The sequence below is a fragment of the Carassius auratus genome, unplaced genomic scaffold (genome assembly GCF_003368295.1).
Source record: "Carassius auratus strain Wakin unplaced genomic scaffold, ASM336829v1 scaf_tig00011180, whole genome shotgun sequence".
NCBI classification, from domain to species: domain Eukaryota; kingdom Metazoa; phylum Chordata; class Actinopteri; order Cypriniformes; family Cyprinidae; genus Carassius; species Carassius auratus.
In genome coordinates this window covers 1-18,289 of record NW_020524177.1, presented here as the reverse complement: position 1 = coordinate 18,289, position 18,289 = coordinate 1, and the positions used below count along the sequence as shown (strand labels likewise).

At 35.5% G+C, this 18,289-nt stretch overlaps 1 protein-coding gene across 2 annotated transcripts; it reads right to left on the bottom strand.

Annotated features, from left to right (window-relative positions):
• Positions 1 to 70: 70 nt before the first annotated feature.
• On the bottom strand, positions 71 to 17,236 carry LOC113072988 (collagen alpha-2(VI) chain-like). Of its 2 annotated transcripts, none has more exons than XM_026245866.1 (28): positions 17,162 to 17,236; positions 14,150 to 14,248; positions 12,832 to 13,436; positions 12,626 to 12,646; positions 12,244 to 12,309; positions 12,086 to 12,139; positions 11,900 to 11,944; positions 10,338 to 10,364; positions 10,202 to 10,228; positions 10,063 to 10,107; positions 9,921 to 9,974; positions 9,783 to 9,845; positions 9,623 to 9,685; positions 8,905 to 8,958; positions 8,779 to 8,814; positions 8,633 to 8,695; positions 8,386 to 8,448; positions 8,211 to 8,273; positions 7,974 to 8,036; positions 7,835 to 7,885; positions 7,602 to 7,700; positions 7,451 to 7,513; positions 5,865 to 5,900; positions 5,732 to 5,777; positions 5,495 to 5,647; positions 4,895 to 5,350; positions 4,764 to 4,802; positions 71 to 1,683 (listed from the first exon to the last, which is right to left on the bottom strand). In XM_026245866.1, exons 2-28 carry the CDS (start codon positions 14,238 to 14,240, stop codon positions 1,082 to 1,084), a joined length of 3,048 nt encoding a protein of 1,015 aa, XP_026101651.1. In that variant the 5' UTR covers positions 14,241 to 14,248; positions 17,162 to 17,236; the 3' UTR covers positions 71 to 1,081. The 2 variants fall into 2 exon arrangements, with proteins under 2 accessions (XP_026101651.1, XP_026101652.1); XM_026245867.1 differs by lacking the exon at positions 71 to 1,683 and adding an exon at positions 3,372 to 3,649.
• Between the last annotated feature and the right edge of the window lie 1,053 nt (positions 17,237 to 18,289).

Here is an 18,289-nt window from a genome sequence, read left to right as displayed (position 1 = left end):
CTTGTGAGTCCTGTGTATGTGAGATGCACAAGCACGTGAAGTGAAGTGTAAGCAATCACTGAGAAGCATGTGGTTGTGAGATTCTTTATTGTAATAAAATGATTAACAACAAGAGCAAAACATATAACTGAAACAGTTTCATCAACACTATTCGACTGTTCAGTATATTATTACTTGACACTCACAACAAAAGTGCCACACATTTCTGGTCTGTATATTTTCTTTAATGTTCAGAGACTTAAACCAGTGACCAGAGAAACTGAATTATTTCTGTTTTGACTCATGGACCAATCAAATGAAAAATAAAAATCCATGTGCATTTAGTGATGAAAGCTCCTCTGCCTCCAATTTCTCAGTATTTTTTTCAGTTAAAAAAAAATCTGCTTCTATAATATGTAATATAGAACAGAATAGAATATAACAGAACAGAAGAAAAAATAATATACTCAAGCAGAATGGAACAGAATTAGAGTAGAATAGAGTAGAACTCTCATTCAAAATCTAAACACACATTGTTTTAAAAACCAAAGACGCCTCAATTGTGTTACCACAGCTTTATTTGTTGTACTAAATTCACAATTATCTTAGACATAATTTTATCTGAGGTGATACAGAATGAATGTGGCAAGTGTATTTTTTATTTTTAAATTGTTGTACCCCTGAATTAGTGTACTTTTTACCAATGTGCATTTGATAATGTTATGCAGGAAAACTCTAGTCGTACTCTGGTTTAGCACCTTGTGTTGAAGAATATATAAAACAGTAATTCAGCTAGAGGCCTCTTAGCATAAAAATACAAAAACTACAATTGCAACTTACATGTTCAGTACATATTCTTTGCGGTATTACTAGTAACTTAACCTCTTGGTTTACTGCTGTGTCTTCCTTTCACCAAAGCCCATCTACATTGGTGAAATCATTGAGTTGAAGCCATTGTAAGAGTTGCAGCTGTCATAAATCTTTTACCAAGATATAAAAGCTTAAATTGCATAGGTTTAGTGTAAATAAAATGCATCTGTTCTATTGTACTGAACCCTCTGACACAGCAATCCCACCTTTTACTAAAAACCCACCCCACACCTCAGCAGATCCACTGAATGAAACGGTTAAAAAAGCTGGCTGTGTTCACACTGGCAAAATCCTTATCCCTGAAAACGGCCGTCTGGTCTCCCAGTGAAAGCTTTTCTAGGATCTTCTTGTTATCATCTTTGCCTATGGTAATCACAGTGGGAACGCCCTCTACTCTGCGCATTGAGCTAATGCCTTCCTCCAGGTTCGTGTCGTCGGTGAACCCATCGGTTATGAAGATGAACAACAGCTCAGCATTTCGTCTAGCCAATCGAGAGCCTCTACTTGTGACAATGTTGTTGACGGCGTAGATAATACCACTTCCCACATTGGAAGAAGAATCCAGGTACCTCATGTTGGCAAGGCCAGAAGTGATGATGCTGATATTGTTGGTAAGTCTGAAGCCCAACAGATGTTGGTTTTCAACACTATACTGCAGAAGAGCCACCCTGGCATTATGGTCATCATTTTCTCCCTGGGCGAGGGTCAAGCGCTTAGCAACTTTCAACACGAAATCATGTGCATGGTGGAAATTCTCCTGACCCAAGCGCTCCGAGCCATCCAGCATGAAGATGATATCAACAGGGCGCTGGATGCAGCTGGCTACAGCTGGCTCTATAAAATACAAAAACAGCAATTATTGTCTTGTGTGACATGCTTTGCACTTATATGGTAGTTCAAGCTTGATTTGCTGCAGTGGAAAATTCATGAATTAAAAAAAAAATGTGTTCATTTACAGAATTTTAAGAATAAATAAATCTAACAAAATAAGCACTTCATTGCTAAAAATATTTATTTGTTACAAATAATTCAAGTTCATTCATTAATTTCTTGCAGTCCAAAAGCTTGCCATTTTTACACTGCACATTTTTGATATAGAGTAATGTGCATATATACTTGCTACTAAATATACATAATCTTGTACTAGAAAGAAAAATCTAATTATTGACCCTGGCAGACTGAAAAAAAAGGGTCCCACTTTATATTAGGTGGCCTTAACTACTATATACTTACATAAAAAATAAGTACAATGTACTTATTGTGTTCATATTGTATTGTAAAACACTTTTGCTGCTATTGAGGTGGGATAGGGGTAAGGTTAGGGAGAGGGTTGGAGGTATGGGTAAGTTTAAGGGTGGGTTAAGTTGTAAAGTATCAAACATGCAATATATGCCACATAATTTGCCATTAACAGTTATATAAGAAGGCTACAAAAAGTATTACTGAATTGCCATTGTAGTACATGAATGCTATTAGAATTATACGTCAGAGACTCTCTAAAGTCTTCTGTTGCCTAAAAGCAGATTCACTCTTGGGGAAATTGAGAAAATATTCTTACATTTAAACAGAATAATTGTTGAATTGTTTTTTTTTTAAGAATAAAACTGTATGCTAATGGTCAAGTGGTTTATACAACATCCCTAATTGATCATCATACAGATTATTTTGTGTCTTTATTTTTTATCTTTTAAGGTCGACAGATACTTCACTTACCTATGAGAAAGGGTTGTAAATGCAGCCTTAATGTGCAAAACTCACATGAATATAGTTTCAAATTGTATGGTTCATTAATGTACAGATGCTTTAAAGGAATAGAGCGATCAAAAATAAAAATGTTGATTTTGTCATTTTTGAAACCTGTATGAATTTCTAATTACCGATGTAATACTTTTACAGAACTTCTATGGAGTCTTTATTTTCCTTTCTGGAGTTTGACAGCCCCTGGTCACTATATGTTTTCAATATATGGAAAGTTTAAACATTTCCTTTCCTTTTTTTTTTAATGTATACTAACCTTATCAATTACCACTAACTTTTATATTCAAAACACCAAAGCGCCATATTTATAAAAGATCAAAATGCCTTCAAATCCTAGAGGCCCTGAGGATTCAAGCAAACCAGGCAAAGCTTATGACAGCATGCTACGCAAGCTAACAAGTGTCAAAAATCCATGCAGCTATTCAAAATGTTATCATTTCACGTATTTGAATTACAGGGCAGCAGGCATCAATGACAAGAGGCAAAAGTTGCCATTTCACATTATCATTGCAGGGTATTGCTTTTATCAGAGGTTTGCCATCATTTTACCTATTTAAATGCTATTTCTTACAAATAAAATTATACTTCTTTGAGAAGGGTAATAGCAACTGCCTTTGAGTATTGTCAACGCAAATACTACATTCATGCATAGACCAGCTACAGTAGGTTTTTACTTGCTTTTTACTTTACAACTCGACAAGAGAGTACAACTGTACAGCAAGGTCAATTGTATTATTTCACTGAAGCTATCAGTTTGAAAATGCCCAATCCTATGCTTCCTAACACAAGCCAAGAGGTTTGTTTGGGTCTCCCATCATATCAGAATAGATGTTTCTAAATGAGTCAATGAACAGATCAGTCCATCTCTGTTTGTCAGGTTCAGAGGACAGTTTAGCCATCTGGGCTGCATAAGCCAATGTAGCTACAGCCTTGGTGTAGGTATCGGGGTGTTTGGCCTCTTGTAGATTGCTGATTAAATTTGGGACGCTTAGTACATTGGATGGGATGGGACTGTCCTTCCACTCCTCTGCAAAGACGTTATCTGCAAGTGAGTGTTAAAACAATAGTTTTAGGGCCTCCTAGCATCTGGCTCTGCCCTGGTTGCTGTTTTGATTGATTTTAGTTTTTGACTTGATAACTTTTTTTTGTTGCACATTGTGCATTTAGCTGACACACTCAAAAGGAAATGTTTGCACACCACTGTTTTGATAATGTGCCATTTCTCTTGTGGCTGATTATCTCACGTAACAAGTGTATGATTAATACTCATAACATATACATTTGAGATGTATAATCGTACAAATGTGTAATATTTGTTATGTGTACTGAACCATAAGCATATAAAAAAAATGACATATATTATAAATATGTTGATCATGTACCCCATAAACAAATCCTGACGGTTTATTATCTTGCATAGAAAACATTATTATTATGACTTTTACAGGCCAAATACAACCTGTTTATCATTATTAGCATTCTAGCTGTCACGGCTGACACTGAAACTATTAAGGCCCGTTCACACCAAGCATGATAACTATAAAGATAACGATAAAGATAGTTCTAAAAATCGTTCTCAATATTACAGAATAGCGGAGTCCACACCACAATTATAACGATTAAGGCAAAGAGAAACTATATCGTTGGAATCACTTTCAGAACGATTTTTTTATTCTGATGAACGATAAAAACCAATCAGAATCAATCCTGCTGTAATGAGCTCGAGAATTTAAAGCAGCAGACGCGCGTCCGCTTAGAATACACAGACAATATCGTTCGCTGCTGTGGACGCTAATATCGTTATCTTTATAGTTATCATTCTTGGTGTAACGGGCCTTTAGGCTGCATGCCCACCAAAGCATTTTTAATGACTAAAACAAAAATAGAAATGTAACAAATAAACAAAAAAAACGAATAAAATGATAAAAGCACAGTCACTAAAATGTAAACTGAATTAAAGTAAAAATACTAATAAATAGTGTAATAGTAAATAAATAACACTATTTGGATGCATTGTATAGAGTATTTTGCCCCCATTCTAAACCTGTGAAAAAAAAGGCAATTTAAAAACAATTAAATAATTAAAAAAAAATGATACCAAACACTTGACTGTCTTCTCAGCCATTAGGAAAGTTATTATGAATAACAACACTTACCCATTTGACATGGAAGATGTGGGCAAACAACCACTGGATCTAAAACAAAGAAAAGAAAAGTAATTAAAAGAAATCTCTATTTCTGGATATTAAGACAGCAAGCTAAAAAGCATAGTGAAGTCAGGACTCACCTGGGCAGAGTACAGTCTCAATCTTATCAATGAAATCCTCTGCAACCAGATCAGCGAAACGCCTCATTCCCATGACTCTTCCTTTTTTGTTGCAAGTGATGGACTTCAGGCTTTCATTCTCCTCCGGCTGGTCAAACATGTCACCAATACCGATGGCACTCACATCAATGTTATTGGTTGTGCAGAGGTAACCGAGCAGTGAGTCATCATCACGGGGGTCATACCGGCCGTCTGTGATCACAACCACTGTCACATTAGCCTTAGAACGACGGCTATCCCGAATCAAGTTATCGTAGGCAAACTTCAGGGCTGAAGGCGTCCAGGTTCCTCCAGCGATCCACTCGAGGTTCTTCACGGCTTGTTTGAAGGCAGACATGGAGTCAATCCTGGAGTCGTTGAGGCGAATAGCCTGGAATGTTCCATTGTGACTGTACTGGACAACACCAACTCGAGTTCCTGACAAATTGTTAGATTACGTTAAACCACTAAACTGCATTGCTTCTTATTATATTTAAAGCTAATTGGAACTGTAAAATTGACTAGAAGTAAATGTGAATGGTGCTTCTTCATGTAAACGTTGGCTCCAAAATGTCTTTTTACCTGTTTCAGAACTGGGATCTTTTGCCATTGAGCCCAGCCTGTTGATGGTGTTGATCACAAAGTTCTTCTCCAGGGTGAAGTTGGTCATGCCCACACTTTCAGAGCTGTCAATCACAAACACAATATCCAGGGCACCGCATCTCTTTTCACAATCTGAAACATACAAGAACATTTAGTGAATATATACTGTAGCAATCCATTCATTTTTACTGCAAATTTATAGTGTGAGAATCTTACCACAGCATCCACACGTCTCTCTGATGTAGCTCATGACATCACATTCCTGAGAAAATGTATAGTATGTATACAACATTCTTTCTTAAAGTTATTGTGAGCAATGTATTTTGGAAATGGGAATTTTAATGCTTACACTAAGGCCAGGGTCTCCGCTTGGTCCAGGGCCACCCTGTTAAGGACACAATTCGAAAAAATTTGATTAAAAGTTAACTTAAATTGTATACGTTCAGACCTTGGTTTACTGCTACCATTTACTGTTGTTTAAGTACTTTTCTACGACAAAATAAATGAAATATCCCAAACGTAAGGCTGGGCAATATAGGCAAAACTATTATTTTAAATATCAACCATATCAATATTTATTTCCATATAACAATATTTACCATTAATGGCAAAGGAAATTCATTCCACATGTTTGTTAGACAATTAATGTAAACATAACTAGTTTTTTCATAATTGAACTCCACAGATTTATCCACCTGTTAATTTAGGGCCCCATTAAAATCCATTATACTTATTTATTATTTCCTCATAATTCTTTTTTTTTTTTTTTTAAACAAAATGCTGCTCAACAAACCTTTATTAAAACATGGATGATATGGTTGATATGCACGTTTATCTGTCACAAGCTTCTGATTAGGGGTGTGTTTCCCAAAAGCATAGTTGCTAAACTGTTAACCTGTTAGCAACTTAGTTGGTTGGCAATGGGAAATTGTATTACAACCAACAAAGTTGCTAACAGGTTAGGAACTATGCTTTCGGGAAATGCACCCCAGATTGAATCTTTTGACATATACACACTGCATGAATATCCAATTTCCTGCTGTTGTTATTTACAAAGCACACATAATATATATCTACTTCGGGTTCTAATAAGGTAACAACCAGCACATGAACTGTTGTGCAGTGCTGCCTACTTTTAAAAAGAGTAGTAAAAGTTCCCCTTTCCGCACCCAAAACCAGTCGCCTGTTAATGAGTCTTAAACAAAGACTGGTGGAACGTTGTCCTGCTCCAATTCACAGATGCTGGGTGAAAGGGGAGTTTTATAATGACAGCACACTTCTTTAGGACACTTTATTCACCAAGAAGAACAGCTTGTTCTGCGCGGCATACGTCATTGCGCTATTTTTATGTCACTGCGCATGCACAGTACTTTTCAGTTTCGTTTTTTAAATCCGATTTAGTTCAAATGTCCCCTTAATCTTTAATATTTGGCCACTTCTTTAGGATAGAAATGCTACAGCCACTTTTGTTTCTTGAACAAGAACGTGTGGACATCAAAAAATTTAAAATCAAAGCAAGTTTTTTGAGTTTTATTTTGAAGTTGCAATAAACAGCGTATTTAGATAATGATGTGTTATCCTGTGTTGTGTAGGTTTATAAATGATTTAAGGTATTTTTTCTTAATCTAAATGTTGAATTGCTAGTGAAGTTTATGTGGTCATGACTTCATACATTGAGACAGCAGACACTGAAAAATGCTTGTGGGAATCACGCTTGCTTGAGTTTGTGTAGTAGACGAAAGAGAACATGCACTGCGACGTATTAGCAGCATGCACTGGCTAGCTGGTGTTTCGTTTATTTCTGCTGTGTGAAAGACTGTCAGATTAATCCATCTTATCATTATTGCAATCTGCAATTGCACTATGACATTGTTTATCACCCAGTCCTACCCAAACTTCCTTTAAACATTAATATGCACTAAAAATTTAACTTACATCTCTTCCTGGACCTCCTTTAATGCCCCTTCTTCCAGGTTCTCCTGGGGGCCCGGGCTCTCCCTGAAACAAAATGAAAAGATATTATCACACTATGAAAATAAAACCGGTTGCAAATGGCATTTTATTTCTGAACAGCTAATTTTCTGACCGGCTCTCCAGAAGTTCCCTTTGAACCCGGTTCGCCCTTTGGTCCGCAGTCTCCTCTACTTCCCCTGGGTCCAGGCGAACCTTTATCACCCTTGTCACCCTGCAGAACAAACATATATAGTACATTGTAATATTTTAGTTGTATAATATCAAATCGTAAAACATAATGTGATCTAAAGCTCTGTAAACTGAAAATTAATTCAGTACAAGTACACATTTAACTCATTGCAGTACCGTAGCTCCCCTTGGTCCAGGATAGCTGAATCCAGGTCTGCCAGGATCACCCTACAGCAAAGGAATCAGCGTCTTGTATTTACAACAGACATGCTAACATTGATTTTAAAACCATCAGATTTTTTTGTGTGTGATGTACCTGTGGTCCTGGAGGGCCAGGTTCACCTCTAGGGCCAGCATCACCTGGGTCACCTTGAGAACCCTACAACAGAGGAAAACATGTTTTTTGCGGCTTGTTCATCCAGCAAAATAAGTTCATCCTCTGCCGTAAGCAGCAAGACAAAAAGGCAACTGCTTTTGGTTTTGGACATTTGTAGCCTATGTATACCATAAAATGGCTGGCAAATATTAAATTTAGCTAAATTAATTGTTTTACAATTCTGCCTGATTCTCCAGGAGCTCCTGGTGAGCCTCTTGGTCCTGGAAGTCCGTTTTCACCCTAGAAAAAAAAAAATAATAATAATTTTTTCAATCATGTCCACCATAAAACCAACAAAAATGTATTTTACTACACTCACCTGTTTTTAAGCAGCCAAATCAATGACTCTTACCTTGGAACCTTGGTTGCCAGGCTCGCCTGCAAGACCCCTTGTTCCCTCAGAACCTGGTTCACCCTGTCAAACATTATAAATACTTCAATTAATCATTCAGGACATTGTTAAAATAATTGTTTAATTAAATAACATTGTCTCCCCTCATGCAATCTGAGTATATAGTACAATAAGGACCGCACACTAAATTTACTAAATTGAGACAAAATTTTTTTTGTAAAGTTATAATTTTTACAAAAACACTTACCTTTTCTCCTTTTCCCCCATTTGGCCCAGTGCTGCCTTTAAGTCCAAAGTCTCCTCGTCTTCCCTAACAATAAAATTTTAAATATCACCAAAAGTCCACCTACTGTAGTTTTACAATACAAACATGAACGAAAAATAATTCCTCACAGGGTCGCCTTTAGGTCCAGGTCCTCCAGCTATCCCCTATAAAACAAAGCAATGTTCTTTTTAACATCATCTCTAATTTACAATGTTAAAATAACAGTAATGTCTATAATTAAAACAAATACATACAGCAGATCCTTTCAGGCCAGGCTCTCCAGGTGATCCGGGACTTCCTCTCTCTCCCTGTAGGGGGTGTCAGAGAGCACATTACAATATGACTGATAATAGCGAATAATTTATCATTTAATCTAATTAATAATTTGTATTTTTTATAGTAATAAAAATCATTTAGTTAAAGAACAGACACTGCAATTAAAAACTGAACGTGGCTGCTCAATGCAGCGTGCCGAGCAACTGTCACTGTGTCATTTCTCCGCAGTTGACGCTGAACTGGCGCTAATTTAAAAGTGAGAGTAAAATCCGCACTGCGCTTTTAAGCCATTTTCACGAGTTCACACTTACATATAATAAACAGAGTGAAATGTTATGCGTATTTGGTCGGACTTCTTTGGTAGGACTTCTTTGATTATTTATAATGGTTCAGACTTGCGCTGATTGGATGATTGGGCGTTTTAATTATCTGCGTGTGCTCCTCCCAAAAGTTGTTATTTAAACATCACTTAAAAGCCAAGGAAAGTGAGGAAAAGAGGGAAAATTAACAAACTAAAAACGAACCATTGCTTTACACTGAATTGGCGCTATTTGAAAGTCAAAGCATAATGCACACGCTGCTTTTAAAAGCTAGGAAAGCGATGAAAAGAGGGACTGCCCTGTCCCCTCAGTGATACCGGTGTTGTTACACGTTGATTTACCATCACAACCCTACTCTGTGGTTCTGAAATCTTACTTTGGATCCAGGATCTCCAACTGTCCCGGGTTGTCCTGGTCTTCCTGGACGACCTGGATCACCCTGAAAAGAAAGTGAGAAACCGTGACACCTCAAACCAATTTCCTAATTCATGTCTTTTAAATGTCAATGTTTATTTTGTCTATAATTTATCAGGTACCTTTTCTCCCGGACTCCCTGGATAACCAGGTTCTCCAGCAGCTCCAGGATAGCCATCAGGACCCTGCAAAAGGCACATTCATCTGTTAATGGACTTGCATGGCAAGAATCTATTACTCAAAGGAAAAGACCCACACACCTTGTCACCAGGGTCACCTTTGCAGCCAGGAGCGCCAACCCTGCCAATTTTTCCCTGTAACAAAAAAAAGTCATTTTTATTTTATCTTTTGTTTTGTTTTTAACTATCCACAATTCACTACCTCAAATTTACCATAACTAACCTTCTGCCCATCTGTTCCATTTCTGCCAGGTGTCCCAGCAACACCCTGTTAGAAAAATAATAAAAAATATTATAAACATTTGAAAATACATGCAGCATGGAAGATTCTGCATACAGAGAAAATGGTCTAAGGAACTTACCTTTCTCCCTTGTGCTCCAATATCTCCCTAAAATCAGATAATTTGCATGTAAGTGTTGTTGCTGCATTATCAATATGTCAGCATATATATATATATATGTGTTCTAATCTAACAGATAACTTTGAGAAAATCATACCTTTTCACCTTTGAGACCGAGTTCTCCCTAAATGAGAAAAACACACACAAAAAATTGGGGGGAGTTTACCAGCAGTAAATTGGATTGCACAGTAAAATCCAGTGCAATAATGCCAAAATATACATAATGGATTTTAATGAAAGCTAATTAGATGTACACAAAGTTTGAAATTAAATGCTTAAAGTGAACATTTACAGGTGCTTCTCAAAAAATTAGAAATATCATGGAAGAGGTACATATTTTTTGTAATGTAATTTAAAAAGCAAACTTTGTTATATTCTAGAGTTTTTTGTTTTAACTCTGATGGTTATGAGTTAAAGCTTAGGAAATTTTTAAAAAAATCTGTATTTCAAATAAATTGAATATTTTCTCAAAGATCAATCTAAAAAAAGATTTACAAAGTTTTTTTCAAGATCTAAAAAGTCAGCAGATGGAAGCATAAAGTGCTCCAAAATCTCCTGGTAGATGGCTGCATTGACTTTGGACTAGATAAAACACAATGGACCAAAACCAGCAGACGCCATGGCACCCAAATCATCACTGACTTCAGAAACTTCACACTGGACTTTTGGATTCCTCTCCAGTCTTCCTCTAGACCCCAGACCTTGATTTCCAAATGAAATGCTAAATTTACTTTCATCAGAAAAGAGGACTGTGGACCACTCAGCAACGGTCCAGTTATTTTTCTCCTTACCCAGGTGAAATGCTTTTTCTGGTTCAGGAGTGGCTTGGTTTTAGGAATGTGACAGCTGTAGTTCTTTTCCTGAAGACGTCTGAGTGTGGTGACTCTAGATGCACTGACTCCAGCTTCAGCCCACTCCTTATGAAGCTCTCCCAAGGTCTTGAATCTTCTTTCCCTGACAATCTTCCCAAGGCTGTGGTCATCCCTGTTGCTTGTGCACCTTTTCCTACCACAATTTTTCCTTCCCGTCAACCTTCTATGAATATATTTTGATACAGCACTCTGTGAACAGACAGCCCTTTCAGCAATGACCTTCTGTGGCTTACTTTCCTTGTGGAGGGTGTTGATGATTGTCTTCTGGACAACTAACAAGTCAGTAGTCTTTCCCATAATTGTGGTTGCATGTTCTAAACTAGTCCAAGATGTACCCAGTATTTATACTAAAAATTAATCTAACTAATCAAGCTCAAAACAGAATATTACATTTTTTTTTTTTCCTAAGCTGTAAGTTGTAACCATCACAATTAAAACAAAAAACTCTTGAAATATTTCAGTTTGTGTGCAAAAAATCTAGAAAATTAGAGTTTTCTTTGTTTAATTAAATAACAAAAAATAAAGAAATTTTCCATAATATTCACATTTTTGAGATGCACGTGTAAAACGACATTTCCTTAAAATTATCTAAAAGCATAAAAATAAAATGATATATTGTCAAGGTTGTCTGATGCTCCCTTCTGGTAATCAGCAAAGCAAAAACACTTTATCACGTATTGCAGATAATCTTTAAATAGCCAAATACATGCAGATTAATTGGTCTGACCAATACATATTGGTCTATGACTAGACATTAACATGTGCCTGAGGAATGTGAAGTACTTACTTTTGTTCCAGGATGTCCAATGGGTCCCTCAATACCTGGATCTCCCTGTAGGTTTTGACATGAGTTATTACTACTAATAAAATAGTACTGGTGTGAGAGTCTCACTGAATACAAATTAGATATAGTTTTAGATATAGAAATGCTGTATTTTACCAAATGCGTTCATGAGAACTGGTTTGTACTCACAGGACGTCCCCGTTGACCTTTAAGACCGGCATCGCCATTATCTCCTTTAGCTCCCTGTAATAACCAAGGGATTAGATCAAGTGTTTAGCAAAAAGAAAGACATACTGCAATTACTTGTTAGTTAAGATTTTTTTTAATCAAATTTTTAAGATACCCACTTTCTGTCCCCTGTGTCCTGGTGGACCTACAGGTCCTTTAGTCTCCAAACATTTCACAGAGTAGCACTGGAAAATAATGATGAAATTAAATCAGATGATACATTGTAATGTAATGTAAAAAAAGCAATAATAATAAAAATTTAAAAATAAAAATGTGACGATGGTACATCAAATATTTGCATTATTATTTAAAATATTTATATGGAAAATAAAGTCCACATGCTTTAAACTAAATGGTTCTTCTGTTTCATTGCTGAGAAAACCTCATTTTATTTTGAGGAGTATATACTGTAGTGACAGTAAAAAGTGATTCAACAAGTTGGAACCCAATGAGAAAAATCATTTAACTCAATAGATGTTAGTAAACTGGTATGGATCTCACCTCTTGATAAGCCAGATGAAGCTGCAAGAGAGAATGAGAGCAAAGGAAGATTATTATAATTATAGTCCCTAGCTCACAACAAACATCAGTGAAGTATTTAATCACGTTTTCATCATGAAATATGTCTGAAAATCATCCAGAATCTTAATTTCAGAGTATTATACCACTGTATGCCCAAAAGAAAAGTATGAAAGGCATTGCATTACCATTGCATCATAAATGCGATCGATTGTTGATTTCACTATGACTGGCCTCCCTCCCGATAGATCAACCGCCATGTATTTGTTACGATAAACTCCAGCAGGTGAATTAGCAATCTCCCTCAGTCCTGCCTCCTCTAGGTTCTGGGACGATGCGACAGCGAAGATCTTAATGAATTCATCACGTGCTCGTTCTGCCGCAACTTTGATCCCACCACATGGGTTAGCTGTCACATGACCATCGGTGATGACCACCGCAAAGCGCTTGGCTTTGGGTTCGGACGGTGTGTTGAGCAGTTGTTGGGTCATGTTGGTGATGGCGCAGTCAATGTGAGTGCCCTTTCCCAAGTACACAATTTTCTTTAGATTCTCAATGAACACATCTGCACTGGTGATTTGGCTGAAGAACACCTGCTTCTGGGAGAAGTGAAGGCCTCCTATAGACCAGCTCATGTGAACTAAATCTTGGTTAACGCTTTTTAGTTTCTCAGCAAATTCAATGACAAAGTTTTTGACGCTATTGACCAAGCTGCCAGGTGGGTTCTCCTGTAGAGCTATGGTCTCAGATGTGTCGATGACAAAGTACAAATGGATTGGGCAATTGATTGTGTCTGAAGAGACGGAACACACACAGCAACATAAGTCACTTAAACAAAATAGACTAACATCAAAGAATGTTAATATTCATTAAAATAATATGTCGAAACTATGGGGTTAGTAAGATTTTTTTTTTTTTACAGCAAGGCAGCATTCAATCTGTCAGAAGTGACAAAAAAGACATTTATAATGGTACAGTTATTATATATATATATATAATGGCAGTAAGATTAAAAGTGAAAGAAAAAAATGTACAAAGACATATTCAATGTGGTACTATATATATATATTATATATATATATATATATATATATATATATATATATATATATATATATTTTTTTTTTTTTTTTTTTTTTTTATTATTATTCCTTTGATGCCAGGAATCATTACTCCAGCCTTCAGTATCACATGATCCTTCAGAAGACATTTTAATATGCTGACTTGCTGCTTCAAAAAAACATTTCTTATTATAACCAATGTTTAAAAGAAAAAACAGTTGTGCTGCTTATTTATTTATTTATTTATTTTTTGTAGAAACGATAATATTTTTTTTCTTTGATGCATATAAAATTCAAAAGAAAATTGTAACATTATAAATGTTTTTACTGGCTCTTTTGATCAATTTAATCATTTCATCCATATTTTTAACTAAAACATAGGTGTAATAATGCATTCATAGAATAATACAGAATAATCGGTTACTGAATTAAGTAAGTTACTTACAGTTGCAGGTTTCACGGATGTCCAAAGTCTGGCCCTGTACGTGAACACCCACAAACAACAGGAGGAGGATCGATAGTACCATCATCCTCATTCTTCTTCCTTAACAGACAAGCAAACACGATGTGTTGACCATGATCAAACATTTAATTCATTAAGATCACAAATGATCAATGACTACGTTTACATGGACATCAGTAATCTAATTATTTACCTTATTCTAAATAAGCCAATATTATGATTATGGTGTTTACATGAGATGCTTTCAGAATGTTCCTTTCATGTTCCCATTTTACACGTTATAGTACAGTAATATTTTTTCTAAACTTGTAGAAACATATAGAAACAGGGCAGCAAGATAAAAGAATATTCCAACAAAAAGCTTTAATAAAAATAAGAACAGAAAACAAATATTCTGGATTTGCATATGTCAAGTTATAATATTATCAATTCATAAAAGTTGCAAAAATAAATGCATCAAAATCAATTTGGCACTCTTTTTGTTGTTTGTATGTCTAAGAGATGAAACGAGAGTCCAATTAAACAAGAAAAGGGGGGAAAGGCAAAGGATATTAAAGAATTACATGTACTGAGGTTATATTCATTATAATTATTTTACACTTCCTTAAAGGTGCTGTATGTAGGTTTTCGACTCTACTAAATCTGCAATGCCATGTTTGCAGATATTTAGGAAACATACAAAGTTAAGATACTTGTTTATCTGAAAAACAATTTGGACTGCAATACCTAGTTCAACCACTCGGGTGTCAATCCTACATAAACACCTTTAAAGGGGTCATATAATGCCCATTTTCCACAAGTTAATTTGATTTTTTTAGTGTCTTAATGAAAAGTCTGTAACGTTAAAAACATTTTCTTTTTTTACCCGCCTCTCGTTTCAGAACTGCTCTATGAGAAACTGTTTACTTCAGCCACATTCATAGTGGAACTTGCTAATTAGCACATTATTATAAAAGGCGATTTGCAATGATTAATTAAAATATATTATACTCACTGCTTTTGTAGGATGAGGCTGGATTTTGAATGATTCACGCGAAACATAAACGCATTTAAGTAGATCAAGGGCACATTCCCTTCAGATCCAAACGTAAATTAATCCTCAAGCAATTTCAGTCGCTCAGATGTATACTGCTATGTTCATTATTACATCCAACAACAAAAGACCTCAATCACTTAGGAGTCATGCTTGTCTGCATCTCTGACTGATGACGGCTCAATCAGGGTCCAGTCTGTGCTGAAACACTGCTGTCAACTAAACAATCATGGGAGGGGCCTCCGACCGTGTGATGTTCACATGGTCAGACAGCTTTGATTTGAGAAAGGCGAAAACAATTTTTGAGTAAATTTCATGTTATAATCAGTGGTTTTGTTCTACAGTATAAATTTCACACAGTTCAATTCTTAGGAGTTTTTTTTTTTATGCAAGTTGCTAATACTAACTACTGTATAAAATAACCACAGATGTGTGATGAATCAACCATTCTTCAAATCAAAGTCAAAGTTTGTAATGTCGACATTCACCTTGTAGCTGGTTAGATTGTTTTCACAACTTATAACTCTTAAGTTATGAAGTTAAGTTCTTTCTCAACTTTTTTAAAAGGTTTCAAGAAACATTGAATGGGAACAATTTATTGTGAACAACAACTTGTGCTTTCATGACCGAGGCAGACAACTGAAAAAAAAAAAAAAAAAAAAAAAAACAATATTGGGCCAGGCACTGTTGCTCCTTATTCAGCTTAAAAATAAGGGTGGTTGGGCTTAGGCTACCCGGAAGTTTGTTTTCAATAAAGGAATTCTCCCTGGGTTTTTTTCAAACTTTTTAACTGCTAAAGTTTCTTCAAGTTAGTAATTTCATGTATTGACTTATTGTTCAGACTGCCTGCTGAAAAACACCAAACAGAAGTTGCAATTGCTTTCTTTTTCAAAGCCACTGGTCAAAATGGACCCAATTCACATGGACTTTGCACAATATTATAAATAATAATAATAATTGCATGTAGATAGCGAGGGTGGATTTTCATCCACATGTCAGATATCATTATAATTACTGGATTTTAACAATTGTACAGGATAGTATATCAAAGGTGTCCAATAAGACAAAAGTGACTCAAAGTGACTTTCTGAGCCCCCATCCATCCCATAAAATAAGACTTAAAAAAGTAACTTAAAGTAAGCTTTTGTCTCAGAGGAAAGTATTTTTATTTATTGCTCTATGTTGTAAATAGATATTCTGTTCAGCTAATCTGAGGTCAAATTCTCTCTAGACCTCATCTCAGTTTGTCAGATGCCAATTCATACTAACTATTACTATTATAAGCATCTTCTATCAAAAACAGCCAATTCAAATATTTCAGACATTTTCAAATAAATTCTGTATTTGAAACCATTATCTCAGCTAGGCTTTCGTGTTTATTAAAATCAGCTGAAATAAAAAATGCATAAAATCTGAAATATGGCATTTTGTCAAAAACACCATTATTCAAGCTTACATTCAATCAGCACAGGTGATCCAATGATAAGATGAATTAAGAAATAATTATAATGAAATATTGCAAAATATTACATATGCATTACTCAAAAAAAGTTATTTTACCTTTTATTACATTAAGTTTAACGTTTGTTTGTTTTTAACACTGATTACACCATAACTCTAGATATTTCTGGCTCATTAGACAATATTCAGTATATTATGCAATATACAGTGAACACGTGTATTCCCAGCATAAAAAAATAAAGTTTTACAATCAATCAAAAAGAACAGCAGCAAGGAAAATGAGACATATATGAAGAAACCACCATAAAATAAAGCATGCAATACCATTTGTTCTTTTAAATAAATTATTCAATAAATTATTTACAAATTGTTGAGAATTTACAGATTATTGAATAACTAAAAAATGTGCAGACCTGTGACTGATCATTTCCAAACTTGCGCTCTTGAGAAATAAAAACGCACTGTCAACGTTATTTATATAAAAGTAAGTCTTCACTTACCCACCCAAGATAAGAAAATCTGAAGAACTTTTCGACTGCTGATTTAGGTTTAGGTTTATCAGAGATACATGCCTTTACTAGGTAAAGCAGAAATCAGAACAACGTCCAAAATAAAGGAGTGAGTGAGAAGCAAAGATGCAGAAGTTTCCTCTGCGCTTCTTCTCCCAGCTCGAACAGAAGTCTCTCCTCCCTCCTTCGTCAGCGCGAAGGAAAACCGAGCGTCAGTGCACTGCCTTTTCTGTTCGCATGGCGGCGCTGTGCATCCACACTGATTGTTCTACACTCCCAATCCTCCGATTTCTTCTGGATAGCTGGTGATTAGAGGAGGGGGTGCGTGGATCATCCACACGTGTTCACAAAGACACATCTTATCGAATTATAATGATAAAAAAAAAAAACGTGTGCTAAAATTAATAGCAGGAATTCTCACATGGTCTGTCTTCCGTGGAAGTGCTTTAGGCATATGGCAGAAGCATCTGTCAGCAAAATACTTCATTTTTAAAGAAAACAAGAGTTGTGGCATCTTTATTTAGTTTTGTTTACAGTTTTCTAGATAACGCGTGGGGAAATTACTACCAGATGTTATCAATAGAGACATTAACATCAGCCAATGTGAGGAAAGGCCTTTGGTTGTTACCCTGGGGTCATAGGCACGGGAAGTTTGTGTGCTGACCCTGTTTTTTTCTGTTGGCAACTGTTTAATTGTTGGAAATAGGCCTATATATATATATATATATATTAAAAAATCAGAATCGTAAAAACTGCAAAAATAGGTCACCTTGTTGGCAGAGACACCAGCTTCACCCACCAATGTGTGACTGGGCTAATCAATATTAAAAAAGACATTTTAACTCAATGAGCCCAGATTTGAATCCGCCTTATGGCAAACTTTTTTTCTCTCCTTTTTTTAGTGTAAATAGTAAATCGCTAAAAATACTGCTATATTTATTAATTATAAATATCATCTATCACTCAGAAAATGCGCTATTTTCACTTAGTGTAAATAGGCTCTATATCGCGCTCTAATATTCTAAAAGGTTCACAAAGTTTAAAGCAGCATTTTGTATGTATGTGTTGTATATATATATATATATATATATATATATATATATATATATATATATATAT

Excerpts from the sequence above, each read along its gene's own strand:
- LOC113072988 (XM_026245866.1), bottom strand. The coding sequence starts at position 14,240 with ATGAGGATGATGGTACTATCGATCCTCCTCCTGTTGTTTGTGGGTGTT. Across the intron at positions 8,959-9,622 it reads TTGGAGATCCTGGATCCAAA|GGAGAGAGAGGAAGTCCCGG; the intron begins GTAAGATTTCAG and ends CACCCCCTACAG. Across the intron at positions 5,648-5,731 it reads AGAGACGTGTGGATGCTGTG|ATTGTGAAAAGAGATGCGGT; the intron begins GTAAGATTCTCA and ends TGTATGTTTCAG.